Source organism: Panthera tigris, chromosome D1 (assembly GCF_018350195.1).
Source record: "Panthera tigris isolate Pti1 chromosome D1, P.tigris_Pti1_mat1.1, whole genome shotgun sequence".
NCBI classification, from domain to species: domain Eukaryota; kingdom Metazoa; phylum Chordata; class Mammalia; order Carnivora; family Felidae; genus Panthera; species Panthera tigris.
Genome location: NC_056669.1, coordinates 12,232,433 through 12,250,262, shown reverse-complemented (window position 1 = coordinate 12,250,262; position 17,830 = coordinate 12,232,433). Strand labels below are relative to the sequence as shown.

The following is a 17,830-nucleotide window of genomic DNA, read 5'->3' as shown; positions in this document are numbered from 1 at the left end:
GGCAGCAGGCTGGGTTTGGCTCATGGGCCATAGTTTGTCTACCTCTGTTTTAGAGCACCGGGGTGAAGGGATGGGGCCTAGGAACCAAAGGAGGTAGATACACCATAGGCAGGTAAGCCTAACTCCAAGTAGGTGCTTGCCCAAGAGTTATGCCAACAGGCTACCTTCCAGAACCCTGTAAGGATGTGAGCTCTGAAGATACCTGTTTCTTATAGCAGCTATAAGACAGTACCTGTTATCTCTCTTGCTAACTCCTAAACTTGCCTTCAGGTAGAAGTCACAGCCTTGGCCTAGTGTCTTAAAGGAAGCATGAGAAGGGCCTGCCTTATATGGGGGACCCAGGAGCAAAAGGGATGGCTGTTCTCTGACCCCAGAGGCGGTGGTGGCACCAGTGGACCCCAGCAGAGGATGGGGTCCCCAGAGAAGGTGGCTGTCGAGGAACAGGAGAACCATGTTCCTGAGAGAGAAGGAAGCAGTGGAGCCCTAGGAAAGAAAGCCAATCACCGCAGACACTGCTCTGTTGGCGTGTGTGAGTGTGGGCCGCCATGACTAGGATGCTTAAGGAAAATGAGGTCTTCTTTTCTAATCACGGGCAGTGAAGACTGGGTGTGCTGGTTGCTCATCTTCGGACACACAAAGGAAGCACGGAGTAGGTGGTCAACCAGTTGTTCCTTCACTGACTGACCGTGCCCATCCCATCCTACATGAGCTGGAGAGCCCCTGCCGTTAGATTCAGCTCAGCATAGTGACCAGGCAGTTAGAACCAAGAAGTTAACTGCTTTATTTTCAATCACAGGAGTCATACAGATTTGCTCAGCTTCCGCCCCACCAGAGAGAAAAGCCCTTCGTTGTCGCACATGGTGGAAGAATACCTTCGAGAGATCACCTCAAACTGCTCAACTGAGAAGCCAGCCTCTCTCACGGCAGCTTCTATTGCCTCCCGGCCCAGGCAGAGGCTGGAGAACTTCTGCTCGCCGATCATGTAGTAGCTGCTCTTCAGGGCATCCACCACCACCAGGAAGCCCCCCGGCTTTAGCAGGCTGCTGAGGTTCCGGAGGGCTGTGCAGTAGGCAGGGAGGTCTGGGCAGGCGGCATCCAGGCACAGCGTGCTGAGCAGGCAGTCGGCTAGGGGCAGGGGGACGCTGCCCAGTGGCCGGCTCTGGGTCACGTCGCACTTGAGCACCTGTGTGACCACACGCCTCAACTTCTCCTCCTTCTCCAGCTCCTTGATTCTGAAATACACAAACCAACAGATACCACTTGCTACCCTATACTCATGATAACCCCGGATCTCTGCAATCAGGGCTGAAAATGGCAGTATTGTCCCAAATGTTATATCCTTGGGGCCATCCCTGATGGAAAAATGGAGGAAGAAGAAAAATGAAGGATGTTTAGTCATATTAATGTGACTACGTTACCCTGTGCTGGATTAAATCTCTTTATAACGTGAGTAATAATATGGAAATGATAACAGAAGTACCTAGCTGCCCGCTTCGACCATGGACTGTCTCCAAGAAGTTATTCTTCCTCCACTGCTTAGGATAGTGCCTGGCTCATTTATTACTGTTATTGTTATTATTATTATTATTATTATTATTATTACTTATTTATCTGTTTGTGTATTCATTATTACACTGGTCTCTTCTGCCAAACTGCAACATGGTGGTCATTCGACCGATACATATCAGGTAATAATGGCTTTAAAATGTGGAAACGGTATTTTTGCGTAGCTGCTGATCAGGCTGGGGCATGGGGTCATCCACAGACATTTAGAGAAACTGTTGATAAGCACCAAACAACGGTGGCCAGGGCCCCTCTAGAAAGAAAAGAACCTCTAGTTGCCATTCTCCAGCCACAAAACAAAATGCAGAGAGTGTGTTTTATGAAGGGGCTCATTTTCTTGGTAGCTTTGCTCAGAATACTTTCCTTTTCTGCAAAATCAGTGGGGTTTCCGGAGAGAAAACTAGTTCACGAAAGAGGCAGAGAAGGTGAGAGCTGGAGATGAAATAGAGTGTCTGGGATCCTTTCGGAATTTGTTAGGGGAGTCATGAAGGAACAGGCGGACAGAGGATCCAAATTAAATAAACATGTAGAGTACACAGGAGAAACTGGAGAAAAAAGAAAAGGAGAAAAAAGCAGAAAATCAGAGGGGTAAGAGAAAAGCAAGAATGAGTGTTTAAAGTGCCCAGAAGGCCACAGAGCCCAAATAATAGGAGCGATGAGTGGGTATCTAGTGCTTTGAGGAAATTAGTCAACAGAGCCCCAGGGGTGCAAATCTAGCCTTACGTTCAGGAAACACACAGTCCATTTGCTGCAGGAGAAGACAGCCTCTTCTTGACGGAGACCACAGAGGAAGGCCCAACATCAGAGCAGGTGAGAGAGGCACGTACTTCGGGACCACTTCGGGTCACAAGGAAGTCAGTGGTTCAAATAAAACTTGAAGATTTACCTCCACATGGAAAGATCTGAGATAATATCAATTGGTTGTGGACCTCCTATTTAAATATTTAGTTAAAATCCTAAGTCCCATGCATAGACTCAGCTATTTATAGACATCCTATATGTTATAATTTTCCTAAGTTTAACAATAAGCCTATGAAAAAAATTCTCAACATTTTTGGCCGTCAGAAAAATGCACATCAAACCATGAGATAGCACTTCGCATCCACTAAGATAGCTGTACTAAAAAAAAAAAAAAAACAGAAAATAACAAGTGCTGGCAAAGATGTGGGGAAACAGGAACCTCCACACACAGCTGGTGAGAATGCAAAATGGTCCAGCTACTTTGGAGAAAGTTCTAGAAGTTCCTCAAAAGATGAACACATAGTGTTGTGGATGACCATTGGATTAATTCTTTCTCCCCACCCCCTTCCGCCCTGTACTGGAATCCCCAAGAGGATAGGATCCGTTTCTCATTCCTTCCATCTTGGATCCCCATTGCCTGCCTCTTTCCTGCCACATCACAGAGGTTTTAAAAAAACAAATGTAAAATAAATGACTGAAAATGGGAGTTGGGGTCAGATGAAGTCAATTACACCAATATTTTTCAAACTGCTATTTGTCATTCATTCACGTCTCATAAAGTTAATCAATAAATACGGGGCACCTGGGTGGATCAGTTGGCTAAGCATCTGACTTTGGCTCACATCATAATCTCCTGGCTCATGAGTTCGAGCCCCGCATCGGCTTTGTGCTGACAGCTCAGAGCCTGGGGCCTGCTTTGGATTCTGTGTCTCCCTCTCTCTCTGCCCCTCCCCCGCTCATGCTCTGTCTCTCTCTGTCTCTCAAAAATAAATAAACGTTAAAAAAATTAAAATTTATCAGCAAACATTTGAAAAAATAATGGAGAATAAACCAGAAAACAAAATCCCTGATAGTAGTAACTCAATATAGTATTATTTTGTGAAGGTTTTTCAGCATCACTTTGTTTGTAACAGCCAAAAGATTGAGACAATCTAAAAGCCCATCAACTTACGAAGGGATTAATTGTGGTATACCCACGCGGTAGAATAATACTCAGTCGTAAAAAGGAATGAAGTGCTGATTCATGCTACAACGTGGAAGAACCTTGAAAACATTATACTAAGTGAAAGAAACCAGACACAAAAGGCCACCTATTGTGTGATTCCATTTACATGAAATGTCCAGAAAAGGCAAAGCTCTAGAGACCAAAAGCGGACCAGTGGTTTCCAGCAATTGAGAGGATCCAAGACGTGAGAATGACTGCCAGTAGGTACAGGGTTGGTTTGGGGAGTTATGAAAATGTTCTAAAACTGGCGTAAAGATTGCACAACTACGTGAAGATACTAAGAACTATCATACTTTAGATGGGTGGGTCTTATGCCAGTTTTATCTCAGAAAAGCTGTTATGCTAGAGAGAGAGAGAGAGAGAGAGAGAGAGAGAGAGAGAAGTAACATAGCAAGGTGTTAGTTTGAGGGAAGTCCTGCCAGACAATAAACTGGTCTACACAGGGAAAATTACCTCTGGTTGGGTCTACCTACTCCCCTATCAAGGGTAGAAATGGTAGTAGGGTAACCAGTTTGTCCCGGTTGGTCTGGACTTTCCCTGTTTTCCCACTGAAGATCCCATGTCCTGGGAACCCTTCTCAGTCCAGGCAAACAGGGAAGGTCAGTCATTCTAAAAGCAGGGAAATCCATTACAAAGCTGCCATTCAGCCTGATAGAACGGGGATGGTGTGGCCGAACTTTTTAAGAATAAAAGATAACAATTCAACCTTATGGAAGTCTGTGTGAAACACAGATTTGACTAGGTAAAATGAATCTAGAAGAGAAACATTCAAACAACCTATCTGCACATATGGATAGCCTGGGTGTATACAAAAAGCTGAAGAAGTGGCAACGTGGCAGGTTTGAATGTGTTTAGAGATGATCCTTCATATTCGGAACACCACGGGCATGTGTGTTTACGTGATTATGTCAGAAGCAGGTGGACCTCTGGGCCCTGTTGTCTATGAAGCTATTTGAAAGATACAAGTTACCACAGAACGAGTACCTGCCAGTCAATTTACGATGGAAATTGTTCCCAAACTGGAAGATACACTGTGAAGTCTAGAAAGCTCATGGAGAATGTGCCAATTTGAGAGGCAAGTTGGCTGGAAACACCCACTGTTGTGGAGACCTGCTTGTCTTTGGGCATCGAGCAAACACTGTAAACTTGGCTGCCAAGGTAGCTGTGTACAGATTACATCTCAGGGCTTCTCGGCACCAGGGAAATGAACTCGCCTGGAGACACAGGCAATTACCGCTCAGCTTCACGTCCAGCTCCAGGGGTAAGGAATAAACACACACCAGAAAAGTGTTAGGCAGTTCTACAGGGAGATAACAGCAGTGTGGCCATTTCTGTAGTTCCAAAGATCTACCCTTTCAAATGAATCACTATGCAAAAAAGGGCAGGTGTTTCTTCTGTAAATAAGCGATCCACAGAAGCTGGGGAGAGAGGGGATAAAGAGTAGGACTCCTGGGAAGAGCGCTTTGTGAGAATGTATTCCTGCACTCCAAGAAATTACCCCGAGGTTTACAGAGGTTCCTCCTGCCCCATCTCTGCAAGGCAGGTGGCGGACCAAAGCCCCGGGATGAGATCTTTCGATGACACTCACTGCCTCCCCCAAGCCCCATACTCAGAGGTTCCAGCAGGCCCTCCTGAGGGAGAACCAGCAGAATGTATAAAGGATATAAAAAGCTTCACACACTTGGATATCAATATAAGAATTGTGTGAGCCAGGAATAATCATTGGTAAGCCTCTGGTACAGGCAATCGCTGACTCAGGTGAAAGACAGACATTTCAGGAGGGAGAGGCTGGAAAACAAAATACATGTAGTCATTTGTTTGACTTTTTTGTTTTTTATAACCTCTTTGATGTGACAGGAAAGGGGCGGGCGATGGGGACCCAAGATAGAACAAATGAGAAATGGATCCTATCCTCTTGGGGATCCCAGGCTGGGGCAGAGGGGCGGTGGGGAGAAAGAACTTATCCAATGCTTATCCACAAAAATGACAAATTAATACTAGGAAGCAGAGGGCCGACAGAAGAATGTTGGGGCTTGACTTGGTCTGGAGTATCAAGGAGATCTCCTCCAAAATGGAGTCAGGTAAGCAGAGGTGCAGGAGGTAAATAAATAAGAGTTCACCAGGCCAAGGGGAGTAGGAAAGGGGAGATGTTCCAGCCAGGGGCAACAGCATGTGCAAAGGCCAGATGGTGGGAGGAAATACGGAGAGAAGGCTGATGAGGCTGGACTCAGAAAACAAAGAACAGCGTGGTAGGAAGTGAAGCAACGGGGTTTAGCAGGTGCCAGACGAGACGAGGTTTTGGGGACCAGGTTAAGAACTTTGCTTTTTACCCTAAAAGCTGTGGGAAGTTACGAAATGGTGCCACCAGATCTACATTTGAAGGTGATTGCTTTGGGACGAGAGTGGAGGTGGAAGGCCACTTAGGAGGGAGAGGATGGGGTCTTGGACCAGGAAAATAGCCTGGAGAGAAAATATTGGAAAACATACACTGGTTTGAGAGAAACTCAGAAGTAAAATGGACAGAATTTGGGGCACTGGGGTGGCTCAGTCGGTTGAGCGTCCAAATCTTGATCTCAACTCAGGTCTTAATCTCAGGGTCTGAGTTCAAGCCTTGCTGGGCCCCGCACTGGGCGTGAGACCTACTGAAAAAAACAAAATGGACAGAACTTGGTGCTGATCATAGACCATGACTGACAGGAAGAAGGCAAGAATGGCTTCCAGGCTCCTGGCTTCTTTAATTGATTATATGATGGCAACACCCAGGGCAGGAAGCATGCAGAAGCGGAGCAAACCTGGGAAGACTGTAGCTCTATTTTGGGCACTTTCAGACACATGAGTAGAAATGTTTACAGTTTGAAGGAAATGGCCAGGTGACATTTCCTCAGTCTGCCCTGTTCATTTTCCTAGGGGAAGAATGCAGGGAGAACATCTAAGAGAAAGGGATGCTTTTAAAAGGGAGAAACTTTTCCTAGGGATCGCTGAAACGATCACCATGACCGTGGAGATGCCAATTCTGAGAAGGAACATCAATCTTTTACAAGACATGAAAATACAGACGCCAGTATTTCTCAAACTGTAAAATGCATACAGCCCCCTGCAGATCTTATTAAAATGCAGATTCTGGTTCTGTAGGGAGGGAGCCAGGCCTGAGAGCCTACATTCCTACTAGACTCCCAGGCGCTATGGAAACTGCTTAGCCTGAGGACCACAAGGCAGGCAATGTGCTCCAAGCTGTAGGGGCCAGAGGTTAATCAGTGCCGTCTTTTAAGATCTTTTCAGGTAAAACAGGCTTGAGTAGTCATTTCTACCTTAGCATTTGACTCTCTGACCTGATAAATAAATAATGCGAAGCCAGAATTTGGTACCGATGGCTTACAACTTTTCCGAAGGTTTTAAAAAGGAGTGGTATTGGGGCGCCTGGGTGGCTCAGTCGGTTGAGCGTCCGACTTCGGCTCAGGTCATGATCTCACGGTCCGTGAGTTCGAGCCCCGTGTCGGGCTCTGTGCCGACAGCTCAGAGCCTGGAGCCTGTTTCAGATTCTGTGTCTCCCTCTCTCTCTGCCCCTCCCCTGTTCATGCTCTGTCTCTCTCTGTCTCAAAAATAAATAAACATTAAAAAAAATTAAAAAAAAATAAAAAATAAAAATAAAAAGGAGTGGTATTCTAAAAGTATGAGTCACACTCCAAAGGCAGAGGACCAGGAGACAGCTCAAATTGTCTTCGGCAGCACTCAGCACAAGAAATAGCTTCAGATAAAGAAGAAATAATCTCAGAGGAAATAGGTTGTGAGCTGATAGAGGTACTTGAAGATGCAAGAAAGACATACGTTGAATGGGATCGCTATCATTCTCAAAATAGTTGAAGCCACAGGATCTGGCACAAGGATAAGAGCAAGAATGCAGAATTTTCCTGCCAAAAATATAGTTCCTTCCTCTAACAGCGACTGGGAAGGGACACTTTCTCAAGAGCCAATTGTTAGGAGCTGACGATTCTGGCAGGAGATAAGCAATGCTTTTAGTATCCTGCTAGATTTTAAGGGTTCACTTCTGAATGAGATGGAAAGGCTTATGATAGCTAGGGAAATTGAGAAGAAAGTTTTAAAAGCCTTCTTGACATATGATTTGGACTTCAGAAAGGTGTATTGTCTGACTGACTGAAAACTCTTTTATAAACTTTCCCTGAAATTCTATAAATCCTGGGAAATTCCGTATTTATTGAATAATTTGGAAATATTGTCCGAATCCTCAGAGTTATGGGTTAGTTTTTTTTTTTTTTCTAGTTAGTACCAGTTCATTCTGTGGAATCACAAAGTCGATAGAAAAAAAAAAAGAAGTTGGAAATTACATTTATTTTGAAGAATGTATCTTTAGTTTGAAGACTATCGCTAGCATAAAATTCTAAGTAAGGAGTTTCTAGGATTAAAATGGCATTTGAAAGTAGTCTCTCTCAGCTTCTTGCCAGGAAAAAGTAGGGAAATATTTAGCAACATTAAACAGTTTTGCGTTGTTGTTCACTTATAAAGGCTACACAAATATATTCCCGACACACACAGACTTAGAAAATGTCACTTATGTGTTCTTCTCGAAAACACTATTTGAAGACCTATTCTACAGACTAAAAGATGCCTCAGAATTAAAAACTTAAAAACTAGAAAAATCACATTAAATGAACATAAAATAAAACTAAATGTTCGTATAACTGCAAATACGATTACAGACTGATAGCAAATATCCAAATTGATCCTTGAAAGGAAATATGAAAATAAGACTTTAGGGGCGCCTGGGTGGCTCAGTTGGTTAAGCATCTGACGTTGGCTGAGGTCATGATCTCATGGCTCATGGGTTCAATCCCTACATAGGGCTCTGTGCTGACAGCTCGGAGCCTGGAGCCTGCTTTGGATTCTGTGTCTCCCTCTCGCTCTGCCCCTCCCCTGCTCTCTATTGCTCTCTCTCGCTTTCTCTCTCTCAAAAATAAACATTAAAAAATTTTTTTTAAAAATAAAATAATGCTTTAAATTACTATATTTGGATTTAAAATCACCAATTTTAACAACAAACACTGGGGAGATAGATGCCAGAAGGACTTTGGGTATCAAAAAATGTTAAATTCCTCATATAATGAGGAACAAAAAAAATTACTGATTCTTACCTGGCCTTAACAAGCTGAATTTGTTTCCAGAAGACCTGCATTTTAAGAGATACTAAAAAAAAGTTCTTCAGGTGAAGGGAAATGATGCCAGATAGAAGCCTAGATCTGTAGAAAGAAATGAGGAAAACTATGCAGACAGATATGTGGATAAACATCAAAGACTTTATATACGTTTGTTTAAAATACTACTGACTAGTGTGCATATACTTAAACTACTGAACTGTCTACTTAAAAATAGTTCGGGGGTGCCTGGGTGACTTAGTCAGCTAAGCATCCGACTTTGGCTCAGGTCATGATCTTGTGGTTCGTGAGTTCGAGCCCCACACAGGGCTCTCTGCTGTCAGTGCAGGGCCCACTTTGGATCCTCTGTCTCCCTCTCTCTCTACCTCTCCTCTGCTCACAAGCCTGTGTTATCTCTCTGTCTCTCCCTCTCTCTCTCTCTCTCTCTCTGTCAAAAATAATAAATAAACATTTAAAAAATAGTTCAAATGCTAAATTTTATGGTATGTGTTTTTTAACCACAATAAAAAGTAAAATAAAATAAAATAAGTAAAAGCACTACTGACTTTTTAAAGCAAAAATAGTAACAAAATATCATAGTATTATCCTAGAAATAAAGTAAAATCTAGGACTAGTGCAGGGGCAAGAGTGGATGTAGGAATTACACTGTGGTAATGTCTTACATGGCTCATGAGGTAAAATGTTAAAAATATAGGGGCGCCTCGGTGCCTCAGTCGATTAAGCGTCTAGTTTCAGCTCAGGTCATGATCTCACTGGTTAGTGAGTTCGAGCCCCCTGTGGGACTCTGTGATGACAGCTCAGAGACTGGAGCCTGCTTCCGATTCTGTGTCTCCCTCTCTCTCTGCCCCTCCGCTGCTTGTGCTCTGTCTCTTTGTCTCAAAAATAAACAAACATTAAAAAGTTTTTTAAAGAATTAAAAAATATATATGTACTGTAATTTCTGGAAAAATTACACATGCACACACATGCATACACTCACACAAAACACAAAAGAGGTCAGTAGAAAAAAAGCCAATAACAGAAGATAAAAAGGAATACTAAAAGTGTTCATATTTATACTAACTGGAATACCAAACATTATTCCATTCACCAAGGAGAAGCAGGAACAAAGGCACAAATGAATAACAAAACAGACGGGACAAATAAAAAATACATACCAGGATGTTTGACTGAGACTCAACCATACAATACCAGTAATTACCTTAAATGTAAGTGAAATAAAGAATCCAGCTAAAGGACAGAAATCATCACACTGGGTTGAAAAGCAGGGCCTACTACATACTACTGGCAAGAAAAACATTTTAAGTATAAAAACACAGACAGATTGAAAACAAAAGGGTGGAAAAGATAAACCATGTCTATTAGTTATCTATTGCTGCATTATAAATTACCCCAAAACATAGCAATTTAAAACAGACAAACATTTATCTCACAGTTTCTGTGGGTCGGATATCTCGGTACCAATTAGCTGGGTACCTCATGAGGCAGAGTGTTGGCTATGTCTTCAGTCTCACCCGAAGGTTTGACTGGGGGAAAATTTGCTTCCAACTCCCTCCAGACAAGCAAGTGAGAGGGAACACCCAATAAGGAAGTCATGGTCTTTTGGTAACCTAATCTTTCAGAATTGATGTGCCAATACTCTGTTAGACTATACTTGTAAGCATCTAGTCACTAAATCTGATGGACACCCAAGGGAAAGCAATTAAAGAAGAGATGAATATTTGAGGTGAAGATTACTGGGGACCCTCTTAGAGGCTAACACTTCATGCAAACACCAAGCATAAGAAGGCTAATGTGGTCATATTAATATCAGAGTAGACTTCAAGACAAAGTATATTACTGACAGTAAAGGGATTTATTTCTTAATGACAAAATGATCAATAAATCAAGAAGACATAACAATCCTAAAAATATATGCAGATAGAGTACAAGACTTCAAGCTATGTGAAGCAAATATTAACATAATGATGGGGAACAAGAGATAAACCCACAATCATAGTTTGAGATTTTTAATACCTTTCTCTCAGTAATTGATAAACAAAAAATCCTGTAGAAAAATCTGAAAAATACTATCGATCTACCTGACCTCATTGATATTTATGAAACTATAACTTACAACAGGATGATATACATTCTTTTTAGTGTAGAAAGCACATAGATTATTCACCAAAATAGACCCCATGCTGACCATAAAATAAATCTCTGACTACAACAAAATTTAAATAGAAGCCAATAACAATATCTAGAAAATCTTGAAATTTTTGGAAATTAAGCAACACAACTCTAAATAACTCACCGTCAAAGAAGAAATCACAAAGGAAATCAGAAAATACGCCAAAGTGGATAATAATAAAAATATGACATATCACAAATCACGAGCAGCAACTAGAACAATCCTGAAGGAAATTTAGAGCTTTAAATGGCTACATTAGAAGAAAGAAATATGTGAAATCAGTGATCTAAGCTTCTATCTTAAGAAGCAGGAAAAAGAAGAGTATATAAAAACTAAAGTAAATGGAAGAGAGAAAATAAGGGGGAAAAAAGAGCAGAAATCAACACGACTGAAAATGGAAGGACAATAGAAAAAAATCAACAAAACCAAAAGTTGGTTCTTTGAAAAGATTAATAACATCAATCAATCTCTAGCAAGATTGATCAAGATATTTTTTAAAAGACAAATTGCCAATATCAAGAATGAAAGAAGGAAGATCATGGTAGATCCTACAGACATTAAAAGAGTAGTAAAGACGGGCGCTTGGCTGGTTTAACATCTCAATTTAGGCTCAGGTCACGATCTCACTGGTTGGTGACTTCAAGCCTTGTGTCGGGCTTTGTGCTGATAGCTCAGAGCCTGGAGCCTGCTTCACATTTTGTGTCTCCCTCTCTCTGTGCCCCTCCCGCACTTGCACTCTGTGTGTGTATGTGTGTGCATGTGTGTGTGTGTGTGTGTGTGTGTGTCTCAAAAACATCTCTCTCTCTCTCTCAAAAATAAACATCAAGAAAATTTTAAGAGTAATAAAGACATATTGTTAAAAAACTTATGACAATAAAATTGACAACAAAGATGAATAGGATAAATTCCTTGAAAGATACTATTTATCAAAACAGACAAAGAAGAAATGGAAAATCCAAATAGCCAGTGAAAAACATTATTCTTAATTTTAAAAACATCATACACATGAGACAACCCTTCAGGTACAGGTAGCTTTGCTAGTGAATTCTATCAATCATTTAAGGAAGAAATAATACTAATTATACACAAACTCCTTCAAAAATAGAGGAGGAAGAAATATCCTCAACTTACATGAATCCAGCATCATGCTGATAACAAAATCTGCCGGGCATATTTCTAGAAAAGAATATTACGGCTCAATATCGATCATATTTGTAGATGCAAAAATCCCTACCAAAATATTAGCAAATCACATCCAGTCATACCTAAAAAAGATACTACCTCATGACCAATGGGTGTATTCCAGTTAGATTTAAACAGTCAAAAATCTTCCAGTATAATTCACATTTTCGGAATAAAGAAGAAAAGTCATATGGCCATCTCAATGAATTCCGAAAAAAATTGACAAAGTTCAACATTTGAGTTAAAACTCCCAAGAAATTAAAATGTAAAGAAATTTAGTCAGATAAAGAATATCTGAAAAATCTAACTAATATTATACTTAATGTGGACACTAAAATTGGACATTTTTCCTTATGATATGCAAAAAGGTACATAGGTCGACTTCCAACCTTTCTATTCAATATTGTTTTGGAAGTCCTAGCCAGTGTAGTAGACCAGAAAAATAAATAAAAGGCATAGAGCTGGAAAAGAAGTAAAACTATTTTTATTTGCAGATGATATAAGAGTATACATAGAAAAGACTAAACTTAATTAATGAAGTCAGCAGGACTGCAGGACACAAGGTCAGTATATAAAATGCAATTGTACTTCCATATACTAGGAAATTTTTATATTTTATATTTTTTCACAAGGAATATCATTTTATTACTGTAATCACAAAATCGTAATTTTTGCATCTACAGAAATGCGTAAGTGGACATTAATCAGTGAATTGATAATTCGCTTCATAAAGAGGGCAAACATACTACAGAATGTATTGTAAAGAAAAAAAGATTGTAAAATTCTCTGGCCTTGCAGTGCACTTTTTAGTGCAAGTATTTAAGACACAATAGTGTTCAATTAAGCAAAGTATATACTAGCAAATTAACAATAACATTAAAAAAACATAAAACAAGATTTTTTTTAATGCTTAGTTATTTATTTTGAAAGAGAGAGAGGAGAAAGCATGTGCATGCAAGCTGGGGAGGTATAGAGAGAGAGAACCAAGAGGGCTCCACGCTGTCAACACAGAGCCCAATGTGGGGCTGGAACCCAGGGACAATGACATCTTGACCTGAGCTGAAATTAAGAGTTGGGCACTCAAATGACTGAGCCATACAGGTGCCCAAAACACAGGAAATTTTTAACAAAACATATATAGAATATGAGAACTACGAAACATTACTGAAACTAAGGAAGTCCCAATAAATAGGGGCGCCTGTGTGGCTCATTCGGTTGGGCAGCCGACTTCGGCTCAAGTCATGATCTTGCGGTCTGTGAGTTTGAGCCCCGTGTCAGGCTCTGTGCTGACAGCTCAGAGCCTACAGAGCCTGGAGCCTGCTTCAGATTCTGTGTTCCCCCCATTGCCGCCCCTCCCCCACTCGTGCTCTGTCTCACTCTGTCTCTCAAAAATAGATGTTAAAAATTTTTTTTAAATAAATAAATAAATAAAGTGATAAACCATGTTTATGGACTGCAGATTCCTTATGTCCATTCTCCTAAAGTGATATGTAAGTTCAAAGATCACAATCAAAATCTCAGCAGCCTTTTTGGAAGAGATTGACAAGTTTATTCTAAAATTTATATCAAAATGTAATGGCACTAAAAATGCTTTTGCACAGTGAAGGAAATCCTCAACCAGACAACAAGGCAGACTACTGAATGGGAGAAGTTATTTGCAAATGATATATCTGTTAAGGGGTTAATATCCAAAATGTATAAAGAACTTATACAACCTGACACCAAAGAAACAAATAATCCAGTTAAAATGGGCAGAGGACCTGAATAGATATTTTTCCTAAGCAGATATACAAATGGCCAACAGACACATGAAAAGATGCTCAACATCACTCATCATCAGGGAAATGCAAATCAAAACCACAACGAGATATCACCTCACACCTGTCAGAACAGCTAAAATAAAAAATATAAGAAATAACAAGCGTTGGTGAGAATGTGGAGAAAAGGAACCCTCATGCATTGTTGGTGCAGCCACTGTGGAAAACAGTATGGAGGTACCTCTAAAAAATTAAAAATAGAATCACCATAAGATCCATTAATTCTACTACTGAGTATTTATCCAAAGAAAACAAAAACACTAATTTGAAAAGATGTACACATCCCCATGTTTATTGCAGCATTATTTACAATAGCCAAGAAATAGAAGCAACCAAGTATCCATCCATAGATGAACAGGTAATGATATGTGGGGTTTGTGTGTGTGTGTGTGTGTGTGTGTGTGTGTGTTTGTGTGTGTGTGTGTATCCAATAGAATATCACTCAGCCATAAAAAATGAGATCACCTTGCCATTTCCAACAACATGGATGGACCCAGAAGGCATAATGCTAGGTGAAATAAGTCAGACAGAGAAAGACAAATACCATAAGAATTCCATATTTTTAAAATTCCACCATATGTGGAATTTAAGAAACAAAACAAAGAAAAAAGAAGACAAATAAAAGAAATAAACTCTTAAATACAGAGAACAAACTAGTGGTTGTCAGGACAGTGGTGGGAGAGGGGTAGGGGAAAAAGGTGACGGGGATTAAGAGTACACTTATCATGATGAGCACCAAGTAACTGAATCACTATATTGTGCACCTGAAATTAACATAAGACTGTATGTTAATTATACTTCAATTAAATATATATATTATACAAATATATACAAAAATTGCCAAAATAATTTTGAAAAATAACAGAGTTAGAGGATTTATACCCTCTGATTTCAATACTTACTTTCCCTGGTAAAAAGGATAAAAGACCCAGTGGAAGTTTAGTGACTCTACATGCAACAAAAACATTAACTGGGAAACACAAAAGAAAACTCCCAGTTCGTTTATATCACTATAGCCTAAGGAATTGTATAATCAGTGAATCACCTGGATAAATTATATCCGACAATCCACACTATCAGTTAGTGTAGTAACAATATGTAAGAAAACAAAGTATAGAATATTCCAACTAAGCTTGAATTCAGCACAGCATTAAAAAAATGAAAGGATTAAAGAAGTAGAAGCAGACTATAGAGTTAGTTTCAGAAGAGAACCTGATTCAGGAATAAATAAATTTGGTAGAGTGAAGAGGAAGAAAATTTAAGCGCACATATAGAAACATGAGTTGACCATAACTCCAGAGGAAGAGTATGGAGGTAGGCATACCCCTGGGGACATGTTAAGACCACATGATTTTAAATTTATCCCTGGAATTCCAGAATATTACTTCACTCCTGTTTCTCAAGTTCAGAAACATCAGAGTCATACCTGATACTTACCTCTCATCATTCCCCATGACCAATCATTACCAACTCTTATCCATTCTGTCTCAAAGATTCATCTTAAAATCATCTTCCTCTCTCCATCACCAACCAATCCATTAGTCCAAGTCATCATCATCTCTTACCTGGATTAAAGTGTCTCCTTTCTGCATCTCTCATTCTCCTCTAAACACAGCCATTCTCCACACAACAGCCAGAGATCTTTGTAAATGTAAATGGGGTCACATCACTTTCCGGGTTACACCTCTAATGCCTTCTCATCACACTTGAAGTACAGGATCTTTAGCCTGCCCTCAAAGCCCTAAGTGATCTGACACGTGCCTGCCTTCTCTGATATAAGGTCTAGGAGACACAGGACTTCCTCCATGTTGCCCACCAGTCTATCCGAGTAGCTAGAACTGTGTGGCACATCCTACATGCCCAATATGGGTTCACTGAATGAACAAACACTAGTTCCTTTAACCAAGAACCAAAAAGTGTTAGCACCTGTTTCTTGAGGGAGATTGTCTTGCTGGGAAATCAGAGCCCTTTCCTGACCAAAGAATGGGATATGTTAATTAAAAATACGTGTGCTTTTCCATTGTGAATGAAAAGCCAAGAACAGGAAGGACAGAGGATGATGTGCTGTGCAACACACAAAGTGTGCAGTCCATGAGCAAGGGTGGGGGTGCAAATACAGGAAGAAGTGGATTGGGGAAGGAAGGGAGTTATGTAAAAATTAAATCATGGGGAAGAAGGTGTGGAAAGACAGGGCGAAATGCACAAAAAAACATACAGTAAGAGCAGGGGGGAAAAAAAGAAATGTAAAGATAACTGAGCCTATAAGAAGTAGTGGACAGGTCTAGTAGGATCCTGGGAGGAATACTGAAGTGGTCTTTTTAGACAGTTTGCGAAGAAGCCTGTGGGGCTTCAGCAACATGCTTATAACAGCAAACAGTCAGGTGGGCGGGACAGCAGAACTGGGCTGAGCCACTGCAGGACCATTGCCAGAGGACGGAGGTACATCAGGACAAGGGAAAGACAAAATGAAATGCAGACCTCACCCTTCTGGCTAGTAAGCCATTGACAATTTCTCATGTGGAGAGAAATTAATCATTTAAATAAGACTTGTCCACATAAACTGACTTGTAGACAGAGTCGGCTAAGAGGTTGATCATTAGTCGTGAGTAGGTAAAGCTCTGATTTTTGTGGATGGAGAGGAACACATTCTTTTCAGATACTTCCTTTATGCTGCTAATCCCAGTTTAAAAACCTGGGCAGCTTTTAGTTGTCTCTGGTGGTGTCAGCATTAGCCACCCTCACAGCAGATCCCTAAGCACTTGGGTAGTTAGCAGCAGGATGGCACTGGGGAACACCCAAAAGCTGCTGGTTGAGGAGACAGTTTCCCCTCTTTGTTGAACTTGGATAAATGTCATTGTCTCATGGTATCTGACCTGCATGCTGTGCCCCCACACTGGTCTGGGAAGATTTTGTCTCCTCTTGGGTCAGTGGCCATTTCTTCAATTCTCGTCTGTGCCTTCTGCTGTTCTGGTGGGCACGCGTGCACACGTACACGTCCCTCTATCTCGTTCTCTCTCTCTACCTCTTCTTCTCCATCCGGATTTCTCTTTGGCCTCTCCCTGTTCCCTTTGCTTTTTAACTTGGGCTCTAAAGATAATTCTTGGTTCAGAAAACTGAACTGTCACTCAAGGACCGTCAGAAAGCCCGGAAGCAGACCCTGGTTTCTCTACCTGTTCCCTTCGAGCTCGCACACGTAGGTTACCACTGGGGACCAGTCAAAGGCCCCTGGTTCCTTCTTTAGCCATTTCTGCAGCTCCTGCAGGTTCTGCTCAGTGTAGTCGGTGACAATGATCTCCTTGAAGGATTCACAAGCAGAGAGGAGCTGGTAGATGGTAGGGCCAGAGCCAATGTCGATCAGGAGGTCCCCCTTCACACCATCTGGTTTAGAGAAGGGAACAAGGAAAGGGGATGAGGCCTCATATGACAGTGGACAGAGCTGGTATGCACTGTTTTCACTGGGACTGTGCTAGAAAGTCGCAAAGACAGACCATCTCTCTACTCACTCCTCTTCCCTCAAAGGTTTTTTTTTTTTTTTACATGATTGCATTTTCCATTATCCAATCCAAGCTGGAAGCATGTTGCTGGAATATTTTTAGGTGTAGGAGAAGAAAAGATTGACATCTGATGTACAGACCTTTAATCCAGATAGAATGCTACACAGAGAATATAAAAACTATTAAGAAATACTTGGGGAAAGTTAAAATTTTGTTTTTGGTTTTGACTTTGGTTTTGGGGAGAAGGGAGTTGAAAGTTCAATTAAAATAAAATTGACTTTTCATGTCTCTCTCTAAAAAGCATCCAATTCTTCACGTATTGGGAGGTCTTTATCTCATGCACATGTGCAACATTCCTTTGAGTTAGGAACAGAATAAGTATTAGAATCTCCATTTCTTAAGTGGCCCATCATGGTTCAATGGCTGGCTCTGGTCACCTAAAGAATTGATGTAGAATCAAGGACAGA

General features: G+C 41.0%; 1 protein-coding gene across 1 annotated transcript in view; it reads right to left on the bottom strand.

The window, feature by feature from the left end:
- Positions 1-762: 762 nt before the first annotated feature.
- LOC102965649 (nicotinamide N-methyltransferase) overlaps positions 763-17,830 on the bottom strand; it is a 36,309-nt gene continuing 19,241 nt past the window's right edge. Inside the window, exons 3-4 of the mRNA XM_007075565.3 lie at positions 17,040-17,247; positions 763-1,232 (exon numbers count right to left, since the gene is read on the bottom strand). Of these exons, the coding sequence (XP_007075627.1) occupies positions 800-1,232; positions 17,040-17,247 (641 nt within the window). The 3' untranslated portion in view covers positions 763-799. The remainder of the gene's footprint in view (positions 1,233-17,039; positions 17,248-17,830) is intronic.